We start from the raw sequence: 13,499 nt of genomic DNA on the forward strand, positions 1-13,499 counted from the left end.
ACTGCCCGGGGCGTTCGGTCACAACAGGAGGGGTGAGGAAGAGGAAGAGGAGGAGGAGGAGGAGGAAGAGTAGAGGGAAGGAAAGCCAGCTACAATCCTATAGAGGAAACAGAACACAGATGAGGGAGAAAGTCGGGAGGAGGACGTGATGAGATGAAGGAGAAAGACAGAATATATTAATAAAGATGTAATACTAGGGTTTACATGGAAACGCACTAATAATGCAATTATCTGATTTCTCAGATCAGCTGAGGGAGGATGCACACACTTATGTATTTTAAATTGGATTTCCTGTCTGTGCCCTGCCAGTCAATAATTACTTACAGGCATATTCACTGTCAAATGATTGTAGACAACCATAACTTCAGTAATTCTCAGGATGAATTTTAACATAGATTATATACATAATGGTGAATGTTATACTTCAATTAGCATGCAAAGAAGATATAGCACTACAGACTATCACCACCAAAACATCTTTGATTGATAAACGTTTGCATGAAGTCATATGATTTATTAGTCACCATTTGTGTAAACAGACAGTTAGGGTTATAATAATCCATTACACAGATTTTAATCGCCCAGTCACTGATTTGAAAATGTTGTTTTGCTAAACAATTTTTACAACATAAAACTGAGCTATTAAAATCCCACCGACAATCACCAGTGATAACAGGTTGACACCTTACCATCAGTTTGTCCATGCTCTGACATAGAATCTAGTGAACCTGAGTAAGCCAATACACATACAGTGTAATTACTCTATACTTTACAAAGCCAAAAAATACAAAGTTTAGTCATTAAGTTGAGAATAAAGAAGGAGGCAAAATATAGAGTGACTTACATTGTTGGCTGGGGTCAGATTCTGTGGTCATCTTGATGTAGTTTGTGGGCAGGAGACCTATGACCCCGTTGGCCTCCCCTTTCCACCAGTCTGGGTTGGTTTTGTCCAGGACACTGATCAGCTGACCCTTGGAGAAGCTCAGTTCATCTGGGTTTGCTGCGGTGTAGTCGTACATGGCGATTACCTGACACACTGGGAAGACAGATTCAAGTTCATTAATATGCTTATTGATTTTAATCCTTATGAAGATGGTGGTCTGTTACCGGGCAGTGGTGAGGGGGATGACTTGCTGCTGGAGGGACCCAAGAGTTTAACATGAGAGGAATTAAACCAGCCTCTCTGACGCCTCTTTCCACGAGCCTATAAGAAAACAATTATTAACAGCAGGATGGGCTGTTCAGGGCAGGACCACTTACAGCATTAGGTTCATGTGGTACATTTAAATCAATATTTTACACAAACCTGACTCTTCCTTGGCCTGGAAGTGCCTTATCCTGCTTTTTTCAATGGAAAAGTTGTACTTTTGGCCTTACACTATACCACCGTATGGCATAAAACCTATCTATCTCCATGGACAATGATCAACAGAATGTTTTTAACTCTCTATTTTAATGGAATCACGCAGGTAACGTGCAACCACCAGAAAGTTACATTATGTTGCTTTAAGTAGGCACAGAAAACAAGGACTTTCATTCTGTTGACTGACCTGCAGTTCCCCGAGCCACCACCCGGAGGAGTTCTTGGCCAGGACGACAATCAGTTGCCCTGGAGACAGACATAGCTGGTACATCATAGGGGCAACACTGGCAGTGACGGCCTGAGCGATCTCTGTTGACAAAACATAAAAGATCAGGCTTGTATTCCAGGGAACACCGGGTAAATGCCATGGATTTAAAAGCAATATTTATTTAGTTGTCTTTATTTTTTTTTTACCTGGCTTTTTGATTGGACCGCCGGGTTTTGACGTCTAGAGGACATTAAACAACATTATCAGCGTGGTAACCGAATGAATGAAGTATGAAATGAAATACTACCGCTTTCAAGAGTAGTATATAAGGGAAAAGTGTAATGTTTGGCACAGGCTTTCGCTCACCTCCGGCTCAACAGGTCGGACGTAGTTGGAAGGGAAAACGCCCGTTTGGTCCCCGATGCATCCTCGCCACCACTCTCCCTCTCTCTCCGTCACCATGACAACGTCACCTTCAACAAAAGTCAAGTCCCCAACCTCCGGGCTTTCATACGTGTACAGGGAAACATATTCTGTGAAGTGGGATTAGATACAGCTGCACATCAAATTCACAACAGAAAATACATTGATGGGAAAAACTCAATACGAATCAACTCACCCTCCAACTGATTGTCAGAGTCTAGGGAGTCCAAACTAGAAGAGAGACAGATTATTACTAAAAATGTACTGATGTCTAGCCAAAGGGGATGTCAAGATGATTCAGTTTAGTGATAATTGTGATTAAGGTCACAATATAATCATTAGAATTCAAAATAATCATGAGAATCACAGGAAGCAGCAATGAGTTTTTTCAGTTCAATCCATCAACAAAAATGTAAAACTATAAAAAATGTAAAGTACTTTTTTTTTTCTTTCTCTTTATGTGACAATATCATTAAGTTTTTAAGAATTTCACTGTTGTTTGGTCAAAGTGCTGACTATCGTGACATTGGTGACACATCCACATACGAGTGTAATTATCGCCTTACTCTGTGCTGCCAGCTGCCTCCAGGGTCACATAGCTCTTGGGAAACCATCCTTGCGTCCCGTTGAGCTGCCCCAACCACCAGTCGTCCCTCTGTTGCAGCACGTTGATAATTTCCCCCTGCGAGAAGCCGGGCAGCGCGGGGATGACGTCGCCGCCGGAGGAGAAGCGGAGGTCCAGGTCTGACGTGGGTGACCATGACGAAAGCGCACGGGCCAACAACGGGCACGGGATCTGAGAATAAATATCGATTCTCTGTTATACATAAGTGTTATTTATTGCCGGTTTAATCTATACAGACCAGACCTGTTAACACTAATGTAATGTATTGGGGTCAGGGAACTGTACACATGAGGAAAAAAAAGAGAGGAAGTCCCAGTAGAGAGCATCTAAAAACTGAACTGCGCGTTATATCATGTGTGTGACAGCAGCAGTGAGTGTACTCAAGCCAGACCTAGTTCTGTGACAGCCGGTCTATAACCCAGATACTCAGAGGCTGGAACATCAAATCGATTTGCAATCTTCCATGACGTACCTGTAATTTCCAGGTAGCCCTCTTTAGCTAAGCCATAGGGCCATGTAAGTATGTAAAGACATTTTTTTGTTTTTGTATCTAACTTTACGTACAATATGATCTGTTATAGTGACCAAGTAGGTAGAGCTTTCATCTGCACAAAGCGTAAAGTAGGCCGTTCCCTGCTCACACCAATGCATGCTGTGGTTTAGTCCTTCGGCTACACACTTCACCTTTTGTCTAGTGTCCGCGCTCAGTAATGTATGAATGTGTGTAATAGGTGAATGACACCTTGATGTAAAGAATAAAGTAAACATTCCAAGGTCAAAACTGATTATTGGTCTAGCCTTCCTCTGAGAATGACAGAATGTCTATCTCTATCTACAGTCTGTACCTTAAACTGTGGCTGAAGACTTTTAACAAGCCTTTAATTCTTATGTTGTGTTTTTGTAATGCTTTGTATTTGTCTTACCTGCCGAGGGACAACAGATGGAACATTTATATAATCTGGCATATTTACTCTGTCATTTACATGTGTTCATTAACATGCACTGTCTCCGTCACAAAAACAAAATAATAAATACATATTATGTCCTGTATAAATGTGCTTAGGATTTAGAAAATGAACCAATCGTTTTCTTACCTGTGAAGCATCTGTCTGCGTGGGTACAATATTGTCACATACTATGTCAATTTCTGGGATTCTGTATCAAGACAAACAATTAGGAAACAGACCTTACAATTTCTAATACAGTGAGTAATACAGAAAACACAAGTTAGTGTCAAAGTGCTGTTGAGCTGTGTATAATTATATATTGAACATTGCCGCCTCCTGTGGCTCTAAATTACCCCGTGTTAAGTGGTTGTGGTAAACAGGAAGGCCGGCGCAGCGGTGAGGAGGGTCCCGTCTCTGCGGAGGCTTCATGAGGGCCACATTTTTTAGCGTAACTATGAGGGAACCAGCCCCTGTTTCCACGGTAACTCCCACACAACCAGCCGGGCTCTCCAACGGTCTGTTCGTCCACCTGGGTCAGAACAACAGCGTTCAGTCGCTATGGACTAATGGATTGTATTAGTCATTTCATAATGTCCATGGATTTTAGTTTAAGGAATTTTACCCCTTCAAAATATATATATATATATTTATTTAGTTTTAATTGCTTTAATTGCTATGGCAACGGTCCTACTTTCTCATCGTTCTGAAACCCATGGACACAATTCAGTCACTATTAGCCAACTATGGATTATATTTGTTTTTTCATAAAATATATTGGAGCTGTCCTATCTGGACTTTACAACCTCTGAAGCACATACAACAATATATTTTAGCAATAAAACACGTTACTTGTATACATTCTCTATCTAGAAGGCTTCAGTCACCATATTTTAAACTTTGTTTGGTTAAAAATGTATTTGAAAAGTTTCAGCGTATATTAGAAATAATCATCTGACTAGTCGACTAATTGTTAGTTGTAGCACTGTATATTTAATGCAATCTGTCACTTTCACAGATTTTTTAGTCTATTAAAATCAAAAGCTCAGAGCAAAGAGCTTAAAACTGTGATATTAAATGTTTATCAAATCAAACGGCACGCATGTATTTTTAATTTGCAAGAAAAGAGAGGCTTAAGTTGCAGAAATGTGTGTTTTCCATTGGTGGTTGTTACCTCTATAAGGCCGTCTGCATCGATACTCAGCTCGTCTGCGTTACGAGCCACAAACGAGTATAGCGCTTTGTAGGTGGTGAGTTTGGAGGGTTGCTGGGAGACCAAAGACGCTTTCTGAAGTCGTTCTCGTTCTTCATTTCTCTTCCTCTCCTCCTCTTCTTCTCTTAGCCTTCTCTGTTCCTCCTCTCTCCTCAGTCTTTGTTCCTCCTCTCTCATCAGTCTCTGCTCCTCCTCTCTCTTCAGTCTGTGTTCCTCCTCTCTCTTTAGTCTCTGCTCCTCTTCCCTCCTCTGTCTCTCCTCTTCCTCTCTCCTCTGCCTCTGCTCCTCCTGGGCTCGCTCCTGGGCAGCCCTGAGTCGAGCCTGTGCTTCCCTCTCCTCCTCTTCTCTCTGTCGGGCCCTCTGTTCCTCCAGCAGCCTCCTCTCACGTGCCTCCGCTTCTTCCTTTTGTCTTCTCTCCTGCTCAAGGCGCTCCAGTTCTCTCCTTTCCTGTTCACGTCTTTCTTGCTCTCTCCTTTCTTGCTCCAGTCGCTCCTGCTCCAACTTCGCTAGCCTAAAAAAAGGGAAAACGCTAAATATGTGTATATGTAAAACTTAAACTCAAACGTAAAAGCTGTCACTTGTTTAGTTTTGTACATAATAATAGTGCATTTAATAGTGTACTATGATCTTGTCTTTTAAGTAAGACATAAAAGACAAAAATGTATTGTGTTTTTCCTCGTAAACAAGTACAAAAATCTAAAACTTGAACAATATAAAGATAGCTTGATAGGCTTATTCAAATACATTAAATAGCTTGTCAAAATGCTTTTATGTCCAGCAACATAAATACATTTTTCATCAAATGACAACTCTCCTCAACCCCTCAAAAATGAATTTCTAAATTATGAATTCATGTCATAAATATGCAATTGTGCAGCAGCTTTATCTTGCGGTGAATAAGCCTTGAGCAGACTCATTCAAAGTCACCCAAAGGGAGATATAAATGATGTGTACCCTCCCACTCACCGCGCGGCCTCCTCTTCCTCCCTCCTCCTCCTCTCTCGCTCCTCGTCCCGCCTCCGCTGCAGCCCTCGATGTTTCTCCTCTTTGACTCTGTGCAGGTCGTCCAGGACGGCCTGCTGCCTCACCTGCTTCTCCCTCAGCTCCTAATGCGGTACACAGCAAGTTAAATAACCCCGAGATGAAATACTCCATGCATCATTGTCCACCACAACCGTGAAACAATGAATTAAATATACAACGTATAAGTGGTGCGGCATTCATATTTCAGATTACACAGTACAAAATAGAGCAGGCACTGCAATCAAAAATACACATGCAAGTTGCTGAGTTTTGACATTTTATTCCCTCCAATATAAAAAAAATTATGCAGATTAAGCATTTTCTTGGTGTTCAAGCCTTAGGGCCTGTTCTGTTTACACAACAAAAACAAAGAGTGGGACTAATCCCATAGAGACACAAAGGGAGATGCGCAGCTATAGCTCTAAATAATAATGAGTTAAAGACTTAGATCCAATGATCAAAACATGGAGAGGACCAGATGAGCTTCCTCTTTGAGAGATGAAAGGATGGATGAAAGTTATGAGTGATAAGAGCTGTTATATGAAATACAGGAAGTGAGATAACCTTGATAAGGAAGAAGAGCTGACTGAGACAGGCCAGCAGGGACAGAAGGCACCGTAAGACACAGTCATCCATATCCCCAAGCTGTTAGAGCCACCATGACGGAGGCAAGATGGAGAGAGAGACAGATGACAGGGTAAGCGGCAATCATAACAAATACAAGAGGAAAAAGAAAGATTAGGGAAAAAAGAGAGATCCAAGGATGCGTGAGAAAGAGAACAGAAACTTTTGTTAAAAGCTATAAACAGAACAAGTCAGCAAAGCAAGACTAAAGAGCAGAGTACAGTGCAACAGTCATTAGTGCGAGATTAAAAAGAGATTGTGAAAATACCATGACATAATTCTTGACAAGTATTGAATTAGTAAGGTTTTCACCCGGGAATGTGCGGACATCCTATTCTTTACAGTAGCAATAACGCCTCGGTAAGAGGGTTTTCTGTCGCCTCTGGGGTGAAACTCGAGAGCTACTGGGTTTAGCTGAACGGGATTTCACCACACAGTTTTCTATAGTGCTCCTTTCCAGAAAAAAATATTCACACAACTGAAAATAGCCTCACGTTGGATACTGTGTAGAGTAAGAATTGTGTATATTTTAGAATAAACTGTTTTGTATTGTTTGATTGAGATAAGAGAGTGCAGCCGGACTACTGGTATATTAAACATTACTTCTGTTAATGTGGAGCAGCCTTTTAGCTCTGGTGTGTAGTGGGCACCGACCTGCAGCTCCTTCTTGTACTGCTCCATCTCGTCCAGTTTCTCTGTGGTCTCCTTCTCCAGGACATTGAGCTGGTCCTTCAGCCGTCGGCAGCTTGTGCCCTTCTCTGTCACAGTGTCAGTCAGAAACAGCAATTCCCCTTCTACAAATAGAAAGGTCAAAGGTCACAATAAAATATGACAGGCCGTTCAATCTCTCAGTTATAGCAGTTTGTGTAATTTGGAGTGAATTACACACCAGGGACTTTGTTGAGGCTGATGTTCCTGAGCTTCTCTGTCAGCCTCTGTTGTTCAGGGACGAGCTGAGAGAGTTTCCTCTGCCAATCCTATAAGATATTTATAGATAGTTAGGAAGCAGTAATACCACTTTTGAGTTGATTGTTATTTTCAAAATATAGTGTATAAAAAACTAAAACAAAGTAAAGCAAACAAAGTGGTGAAAAACACAGAAATAATGTATTTTAACCTCAAACTGAATCTGCAGTGTGTTAATCTCGGCGATGCGGGAGTCTCTTTTTTGGTTGATGAGGTCCACCTCTGATTTCTGAATCCTCCTTTTACTCTGGGCGTCACGGAGACGGTCAGAGATTTGTTTGTGCTTATTACCCTGGGAGACCAATTACATCAGTGCATTGTCTAATGCAATTTAATCCTGCAGTGTTATAACTGCATGTGCTCTTACCACAGCTTCAAGCTCCAACTCCAGACTTATCTTCCTGGCTCTGAGTTTGGAGATGTCATCTTGTTCTCCTTCTCGTCTTCTGCTCAGTTCCTCTTTCCTCCCACGCTCCCACTCCTCCCTCCTTTGTCGCTCCAGCTCCTGTTTGGCTGCCTATAAGACCATCACACACAAACAAAATTGAACAGATACACAGAATATATTGGTATGTTCATTCAACCTGTTGTCTCTCTCTGCTCACCTCTTTCCTCTCCAGTTCCCTGAGTCGCTCCTCCTCCCTCTGTCTCTCTATCTCCCTCTGTCTCTCCATCCTCTTCTCCTCATCCAGCCTCCGTCTGTTTTCCAGCTCTCTGGCTTCTCTCTCCCTTCGTTCCTGGGCATCTTTCTCTTCTTGTTCCCTCCGCGCTCTCTCTTTCCTCTGCATTTCCTCCAGAGCCAAACGACGCTTCTCCAGCTCTGCACTTCCTCGTGCAAAGTTCTCCTTCAGTTTGTCTTCATAGGATACTAACAAGTATTAGGGTAAACACTTGTAAATTTGAAATGTTTTTATATATATTTAATATATATATATAATATACAATATATATAATATATAATATATCTATAAATATAATTAAAAGACATACCACTGGAGTATTTGGTCTTTGGCACAGTGTCACTCTCTATGTCTATTAAGCAGGGAGCTGTGTAGGGTCCGTTTCCATTGACAAGCTCAATAGGCTTAATTCCTCCTCTGAAACAAATGGAGAAAGTTTTCTTGTCTGTTGTACAAACATAAAGTTTCAATACAATGTATGTGTGTGTCTTACCTGAGAGAAGGTGGGATAAGGTCCTGGGGCAGTGTCAGAGGAAGGGGGCGTCCTGTTTTAGCCATGTCCACCAGATGCATGGCCAAAATGAACTCATCTGCTCTCAGCTGACCGTCTTTGTCCACATCAGCCAGGGTCCTAGGTAAATTATAACAATTGTTATTAAGCACACTATAGCCACACTTACACATTTACACCGAGGCTACTTAGAAAAGCAAGGATTTCTATGATTACTATCTGAAATGTAATAAAACGCACCAGTAAATGTAGGGGTTGTGGTACGATTTCAATAGTTCAAAGAGTTTCTTTTCAACCTCTTCTAGTAGTCTTTAATATTTTTTATTTGCTCAAATACAATTGCTCACATACACAAAATACATGCTGTAAACATGGATTGTAACAACATCCACTCATCCATACACCAACACAAATGGACACTGGAGGCAAAGTGGGAACCAGGCCCATCCCTGCTGAGTGTTGACAAGTTTGTACGGCCACATACTTTGAATAGTTTTTGACAGACCATAAACTCAACAATAGTCTTATTTTGCACATTAATTTTGAATGAATAAATCATATACATCTTTCACCTCTAAACGGGTTACTTATACCATTATAGATTCACACACTATGTGTGTAAACCGTATTAGCCAGTAGCAGTGTGCGTTATATCCTGCTTTATGGTGGTGCCAGGAGAAAACATGAATTTTGTGTTTATTACTCAATAAAGTGTAGGAAAGCATGATGGAAACACAACTGAACTTACTAAACCATGCCTCCTGACAAACAAATGCACTGTGTGAATGACGCAGTAGGTTAGACCTTTTATCTCGTGCTGGAGCAAGCTGTTATTTGTATTCCCAGTCAGTTTCCTACACACACCTTGTACTCACCAGATGGTAGCGAGCTGAGTCTGCGTCAGGTTTGATGCCATTAGTGCATTTCTTACTTGAGGCCCTGAAGAAGGAAAAGTTATTTTTTATTCCCTATGTCACAAATACGAAGGGCCCTTCAGAGAGAAAGTGACAACCGGTAATAGTAAACTCTCATTGACAGTCAAATGTCAAGGAGCACACTCGAGAGCAGCCTGGCGGTCCAGAGAACAAGTGTGCTAGACCCACCTGACAAGTATCCACTCATGAGTTTGTCCAGCGTATTGAACTGTTGCCGGTACTTAAGTCTTGAACCCTGTGGAACGGCCCAGTCACTCGCTCCTGTCTTTGGAGAGTTACTCGCTAACGAAGTAGTGGATGAAGAATTTGAGCTGAGGAGACAAAAACATTTTACATTGACACCTCTCCTGGCACTTTTTGTACAAATTGCTATAGGTCAGCGTTTTTGTGATTTCACATTTTAAAGTAACACTAATTGCTTCATTCTTGGGTCCTAGCCTTTGAAGCAGTTGGCTCGCTAGACAATGACTCTTCTTAAACAACGACATAACATGCAAGCTCTGCTGATTACTTATTCTGTTAGTACTTTGTGCAATGCCTTGAAGCTAAGACAAAGGAAATGCTTGTTAACCGTTTCAGAAGATTTTGCTTTAATTGCACGGAGAGAACATGCAACCCTTCAAAAGATATCTCAGCTGAACAATCTGACTCCTCCTTTGCCAGAGGGCTAGAATTTGGGTGTTTGCCATGTAACTATGAACATATTAAAATTAATATGAGTCACGATGAGCAGAACAAAGTGGCCAAGACAAAGAATCTGAGATGCTGTTACATTCACCTGCATCAGTGGGTGATAGTTACCTCTCAATATTTAAGTTTTCCTCTGTAACTACACCTAAGGTCAAGTCCTTTTGTATCAAGATTTTGCCACACAAAAGTAAGAAAACTGACACTGCCGCTATCCTTTCCCTTAACAGCACAAAACACCCTGAGAAACACCAGAGACATTGGATACTTCCACCAAGACGAGTAGAAATTGGGCACGAGTTAAATGTTTGCAGTTTACACATTCATCAACAGCTACATCTCTTTTATTTTCAAATGTCTGCAGTTTCTAATGCTGCTTTTATTGACATGGAATTGGCTCCTACATAACATAAAATAAAATAAGACAATTCCAATGTATTTTACAGGTTCTTGATGGCATTTTACTACCATTAGGCGATGTGCAAATATTTAAACATTTTGTCACTGAATTAAATGTCAGAGGAACACGTAAATAGTATAGTAAATAGTTCAGTATCTATTTAGTACTGTGCAGAAATTATGTGTATCAGCAGAAACACAGAGGCTCTGACCTGCTGGATCCCAAGTCCAGTAATGAGTTCGCTTTAGACAAACCATCGGTGGGAGAGAAGGCCATAGGTGAGGAATAACCCGACAGAGGCAGCCCTGCAAAACAGATAACATATTTACAGAAACATTTAGTGTGGGCATAACACAGAACATAGGGGTGTGAAGAAGACTATAGGGAATCAAAGAACAAACATCATTCAAAGAACAAGCTGCAGTTTAGAGTGTGTAATATTGCCGCTATCAATTACCCTTGAACATGTGACTTTCCTAATCTAATCTAATCTCTTAAACACTTTACACGCGCTGCACATAATCCGTTATATTGACATTGGACACAAAACAACGTGAATGTGGCTGTCTGCAGTTGGGAGACCAGTGCGCGGAGCTATATCGTGTTGGAGAAAATAAAATATCATGAGAACTGAATGACCTTCTTTTTAGATTCGCCGCCAAGAAAACGGATACAGTGTGCTGTTGACGCGGCTGCCAAAGGACACACCTGAGATTACATGGCCAGATTAAAAAAGGAACATAATTCGGTTTAATAATCACCTACAGATGCAGTATATTAAATGTATACTTAATTTTTAAATAGTACAAATGTGGAGCTGTAGTAAAATAATTGTGTCCTTGGTGAAAAAGCAACTGCTATAAAGGGAATATGAAGACGCTCGTGAATACAGATGTTATGGAAGTAAAAATATATCAAGGTTGTTATTAAATGCAGGAGGTTGAGAAAATAAATAACAAATATTGCTTAATTTTCAAAAGTTGACCATTTGACCAAGTTTATATATTTACTGGTTAACATAGAGGTAAAACTTGGCAACTCTAGTTTGTCTAATTTACACCAGTAATTGAGAACTAAAAATATATGACGGCGCCTTTATTTGGTTGAATAAATATGTTCATTTTGGATGGAACTGTGTGTATGTGTGTATTTCTTTTTAAAACTAAGTGCTGGTATCTGTAATTTTCAACTTTTTCTCTTCGCAAACTGCCACTTGACTAAAACTGATGCCAAACCATGATAAATATTAACACATGCATTACCAACAAACAGAGCAGTTGACAGGAAACATAAAACCCTCCAGTCATATGCACTTTAAACAATGTTGGCAGAGATGAATGCATCTAGGTTTGTCACAATAGATATATTGCTACAGAAAAACATTACAATAAACGATCATATTTAAACTACATTATGCCCATGTCAGAATGACTTTTAAGAAAGAAAAAACTAATAATACTGTTTCTAAATGTACAATATTGTTTAAAAACATGAGCTGCATGAATAAATGTCAGAATGAAACACGCAAGTAGTAGTACTTATAAATTGTCATAGAAATTACTTATTTGAAACACTACAACAAAAAATAAACACACTTTTTCGCTAGTGCAAAGAAAATGCACACACGATAGATAATGCGCCTCCAAAAATACTGCCCCGTCTATTATTTATTGAACGATGAGTCAATATAGTAATAATTGTAACAGAAAACATTTGAACTTGTTCTGCTTATTCAAAGAACTAGTTTAGAATCAGAGATTAAAGATTTATTTGGTTCCAATGCAGAACCAACCTGCTGTGTTGGACAGAGCTGGAGGGGTGAGGAGGTTGCCGTTGGTAAGTCCCGGATTTCCCATGGGGATTAGGGGCAGGGTCATGGGCGTTGGCATCAGGGGTTGAAGAGAAGGCATGGGAGAGTTAACTGGGATGGGTGTTAGTATGGGCATTGTAGACATGGGTGGCAAGGGTGGCATGGACGGAAAACCAATGGACAGGTTTGGCATGGAGCCCATCCCTGTAGGAGCACACAAACAACAACACAGGAGCGGTGGCTGACAGGTTAAATGTAGATTAGAGTTTTGTAAATGATGGACGGTTGAGAGATATCGCTGGAAATTCGAAGTGATATTTACCGAAACGTGTGGAGGAAGGGATGATAGCTCCGGCGCTGGATAACGGGGTCTGCTTCATGACTATGGGGAGGGACGAGGGCAGGTTCATCCCTTGAAGCTTGAGTTTTATAAGTTTCATTGCGATGGAGAACTCTAATCGATCCATCTTTCCGTCGCTTTCCATGTCCGCTAGGTTCCTATAAAACAAAGTAGGAAGATTTTTAGCCAGGCGAGTAAAAAAGTAAAAAGGAGTAAGGTTGAAAATGATACTCAGATTCTAGTTGATGCTGAAACTAATACAACATCTAGATAGTAATTTGAAAGAGTACATATACATGATACATGAAAAAAGAAATTAAATAAATCACATATATAGGACACTTTACTAGTAGAGGTGGGCAATAACCCTGCGACGAGCTGGGTGTACCCGCCTAAGGCCCAAAGTCACTGGGATAGGCTCCAGTCACCCGTGGCCCCTAATTGGAACAAGAAGGTGGGCAATGTATCGAAATTTAGTAATATTGTGAATGTTTTGAAGATGTGCAAAATTTGAATATTGAGTCTATTGTTTCTAGAAAAAAAAGCTACAAAAATTTAAACCATTTATGTTGTAAACTGTGAAATAAACAAATCATTCATTGTATTACTTTTTATTTCTAAGCATTCCGCACTTTTGTGATTTTAATCTTACAGACAATTCACATTTGTCTGATTATTAAACCTCAACGAATAAGTTTCAACACATTTCTGTTGGATTGACTATTGTTATCGGGATACTCCAAAAAA

General features: G+C 40.4%; 1 protein-coding gene across 1 annotated transcript in view; it reads right to left on the bottom strand.

Moving 5' to 3' along the window:
* Positions 1-13,499, bottom strand: part of itsn2a (intersectin 2a) — a 33,538-nt gene that overhangs the window by 5,252 nt on the left and 14,787 nt on the right. Inside the window, exons 5-29 of the mRNA XM_072441572.1 lie at positions 12,735-12,910; positions 12,395-12,616; positions 10,814-10,907; positions 9,684-9,826; positions 9,456-9,519; positions 8,563-8,700; positions 8,380-8,486; positions 7,995-8,257; positions 7,757-7,906; positions 7,541-7,681; positions 7,313-7,400; positions 7,078-7,217; positions 6,364-6,444; positions 5,743-5,882; positions 4,738-5,287; positions 3,920-4,095; positions 3,714-3,774; positions 2,561-2,790; positions 2,191-2,225; positions 1,938-2,104; positions 1,778-1,811; positions 1,551-1,672; positions 1,108-1,204; positions 845-1,036; positions 690-728 (exon numbers count right to left, since the gene is read on the bottom strand). Of these exons, the coding sequence (XP_072297673.1) occupies positions 690-728; positions 845-1,036; positions 1,108-1,204; positions 1,551-1,672; positions 1,778-1,811; positions 1,938-2,104; positions 2,191-2,225; positions 2,561-2,790; positions 3,714-3,774; positions 3,920-4,095; positions 4,738-5,287; positions 5,743-5,882; positions 6,364-6,444; positions 7,078-7,217; positions 7,313-7,400; positions 7,541-7,681; positions 7,757-7,906; positions 7,995-8,257; positions 8,380-8,486; positions 8,563-8,700; positions 9,456-9,519; positions 9,684-9,826; positions 10,814-10,907; positions 12,395-12,616; positions 12,735-12,910 (3,650 nt within the window). The remainder of the gene's footprint in view (positions 1-689; positions 729-844; positions 1,037-1,107; positions 1,205-1,550; positions 1,673-1,777; positions 1,812-1,937; positions 2,105-2,190; positions 2,226-2,560; positions 2,791-3,713; positions 3,775-3,919; positions 4,096-4,737; positions 5,288-5,742; positions 5,883-6,363; positions 6,445-7,077; positions 7,218-7,312; positions 7,401-7,540; positions 7,682-7,756; positions 7,907-7,994; positions 8,258-8,379; positions 8,487-8,562; positions 8,701-9,455; positions 9,520-9,683; positions 9,827-10,813; positions 10,908-12,394; positions 12,617-12,734; positions 12,911-13,499) is intronic.

Source organism: Eucyclogobius newberryi, unplaced genomic scaffold (assembly GCF_026437365.1).
Source record: "Eucyclogobius newberryi isolate DKJ021-1_F unplaced genomic scaffold, fEucNew1.0.hap1 SCAF_1, whole genome shotgun sequence".
In the NCBI taxonomy this organism is placed as follows: Eukaryota; Metazoa; Chordata; class Actinopteri; order Gobiiformes; family Gobiidae; genus Eucyclogobius; species Eucyclogobius newberryi.